Genomic DNA, 2,170 nt, shown 5'->3' with positions numbered 1-2,170 from the left:
GATATACATCAAATCAGTATTTCTGTGGAGCTTAAAGGTTCCTTTGACTCCTGAGTGAGATATGAAGATATCATCAGGTTCATTTAGGTTAAATATTTATTTTATATTGTTTCATATAACATGACAAATATACTGTAGAACAGCATCACCAGCTGGAGGACCTATTCTACTAAAACTCACAGAGGTCCAGGTACTAAAATGTCCTCCCAGCAAAGGTCCGAGCCTCATACCTAAAATCAACATCACCATTAACTGAACATTTTACTTTGATGACGATCAAAGATCGATTATTTTGCTTTTTTTGTGGTTCGTTTTTTGCCCTCAGAGTTCACTGACACAGTGTCATGTGACCATGGTGTGTCGGAGTGAAACTAACACAAAGTCAGCTGTTCGACAGTCACAGCCGTCACTGCATTCGGTTCTCCGCGGCTCTTTTCTCATTATCATTGGCTGTTCGTGTCTGTCCGAACGCGGCTGGAATGAGTTCTATCGATATTCTATCGATATTCTATCGACTATGTCTCATATTTCAATCGAGGAAAAGTTATATCACGATTAATATCGTTATAATTTTATCACCCAGCCCTATATATATTTATATACACACACACACACACACGTATGTATACCTGTATACATATATACATACGTATACATATATACGTATGTATACATACGTATATATGTATATAGATGATGACGTCGATGTCTCTCTCCTCAGAAGGATCTGCTCCTCCAACATGGCTGACCTCTGGCAAAACGCCATGGACCACGCTGTCGCCGCCGCACGCAGAGCTGGAGAGGTCAGAGGTCACTGAGTGTCCGTGTCTGTGTGTGTCCGTGTCCATGTGTGTCCGTGTGTGCGTGTCCTTGTGTGTGTGTGTGTGTGCGTTTTGATGTTCAGTCAGCTGAAACAGGGAAGAGAGTGAAAGCAGATTTCAGAATAAAAGCCTCAGTGATGACGGGGAGCAGCTGGTCGATTGTAGACGTCACGAGTTTCGCCGCCTGTCACGCCACCGCCGCGTCAGATTATCGAACTGACATCATGACCAGAAAATCATCGTGCGTGTTGATTGTGTGTATTGATCAGGCATGTTGATCAGGTTTGTATTGATCAGGGGTGTTAATTGTGTCTATTGATCAGGCGTATTGATCAGTAGTGTATTAATAAGGTACGTTGATCGTGTGTCTTGATCAGGCATGTTGATCAGAGGTGTATTGATCAGGCGTGTTAATCATGTCTATTGATCAGGCGTGTTAATCGTGTCTATTGATCAGGCGTGTTGATCCTGTGTATTGATCAGGTGTGTTGATCATGTGTATTGATCAGGTGTGTTGATCATGTGTATTGGTCAGGTGTGTTGATAATGTGATATATTATTGATCGTATTGATCAGGTGGTGCGTGAGGCTCTGCAGGACGACAGGAAGGTGATGACGAAGAGTTCTTCGGTGGATCTGGTAACACAAACTGACCAGAAGGTGGAGCAACTCATCATCCAATCAGTGAAGGAGAAGTTCCCTACTCACAGGTTTGAAGCCCCGCCTCCCAAATGATATCCTATTGATCAATCTTCAATGATCTATACTCAAGTGATGATGATGTGATGACACACACACTCACAAAAATACTGTCTGTATAGAAATACTACGCTGCAGCTGAAGTATTTGTGTCCCTATGTGAGTTATTTGACGTGATATGAATAAAGAGTTGACGTGTGAAAGGTTTATTGGAGAGGTAAAAGGGTGATGACCTCTGACCTCTCACCTTCAGGTTTATCGGGGAAGAGTCTGTGGCTGCAGGTGAAGCGTGTGTCCTGACCGACAGTCCCACCTGGATCATCGACCCAATAGACGGGACCACCAACTTTGTTCACAAGTGAGTTTCATCATGACATCATCACTACATCATGATATTGTCACGACACCATCATCACAACATCATGACATCACGTCATCATCCCAACATCATCACAACATCACAACACCATCATGACATCATCATGACGCCATCCAGACATCATCACGACATCATGAGGACACGAGCACATTATTACAACACCATCACTCCATCATCACAACATCATCACAACATCTTGACATTATGTCATCATCACGACATCATCACGACATCATCACGACATCATCACGACACCATCACAACATCATCA

The 2,170-nt window shown here is 42.9% G+C and overlaps 1 protein-coding gene across 1 annotated transcript; it reads left to right on the top strand.

Moving 5' to 3' along the window:
* Positions 1–717: 717 nt before the first annotated feature.
* Positions 718–1,912, top strand: LOC121939931 (inositol monophosphatase 1-like). The gene is made up of 3 exons (XM_042482841.1): positions 718–803; positions 1,398–1,531; positions 1,774–1,912. Exons 1-3 carry the CDS (start codon positions 741–743, stop codon positions 1,880–1,882), a joined length of 306 nt encoding a protein of 101 aa, XP_042338775.1. The 5' UTR covers positions 718–740; the 3' UTR covers positions 1,883–1,912.
* The last annotated feature ends 258 nt before the right edge of the window (positions 1,913–2,170 follow it).

The sequence above is a fragment of the Plectropomus leopardus genome, unplaced genomic scaffold (assembly GCF_008729295.1).
Source record: "Plectropomus leopardus isolate mb unplaced genomic scaffold, YSFRI_Pleo_2.0 unplaced_scaffold6754, whole genome shotgun sequence".
Classification (NCBI taxonomy): Eukaryota; Metazoa; Chordata; class Actinopteri; order Perciformes; family Serranidae; genus Plectropomus; species Plectropomus leopardus.
The sequence above is the reverse complement of the archived record's forward strand: the minus strand, read 5'-3'. Positions and strand labels throughout refer to the sequence as shown.

Excerpts from the sequence above, each read along its gene's own strand:
- LOC121939931 (XM_042482841.1), top strand. The coding sequence starts at position 741 with ATGGCTGACCTCTGGCAAAACGCCATGGACCACGCTGTCGCCGCCGCA. Across the intron at positions 804-1,397 it reads CCGCACGCAGAGCTGGAGAG|GTGGTGCGTGAGGCTCTGCA; the intron begins GTCAGAGGTCAC and ends CGTATTGATCAG. Across the intron at positions 1,532-1,773 it reads GAGAAGTTCCCTACTCACAG|GTTTATCGGGGAAGAGTCTG; the intron begins GTTTGAAGCCCC and ends TCTCACCTTCAG.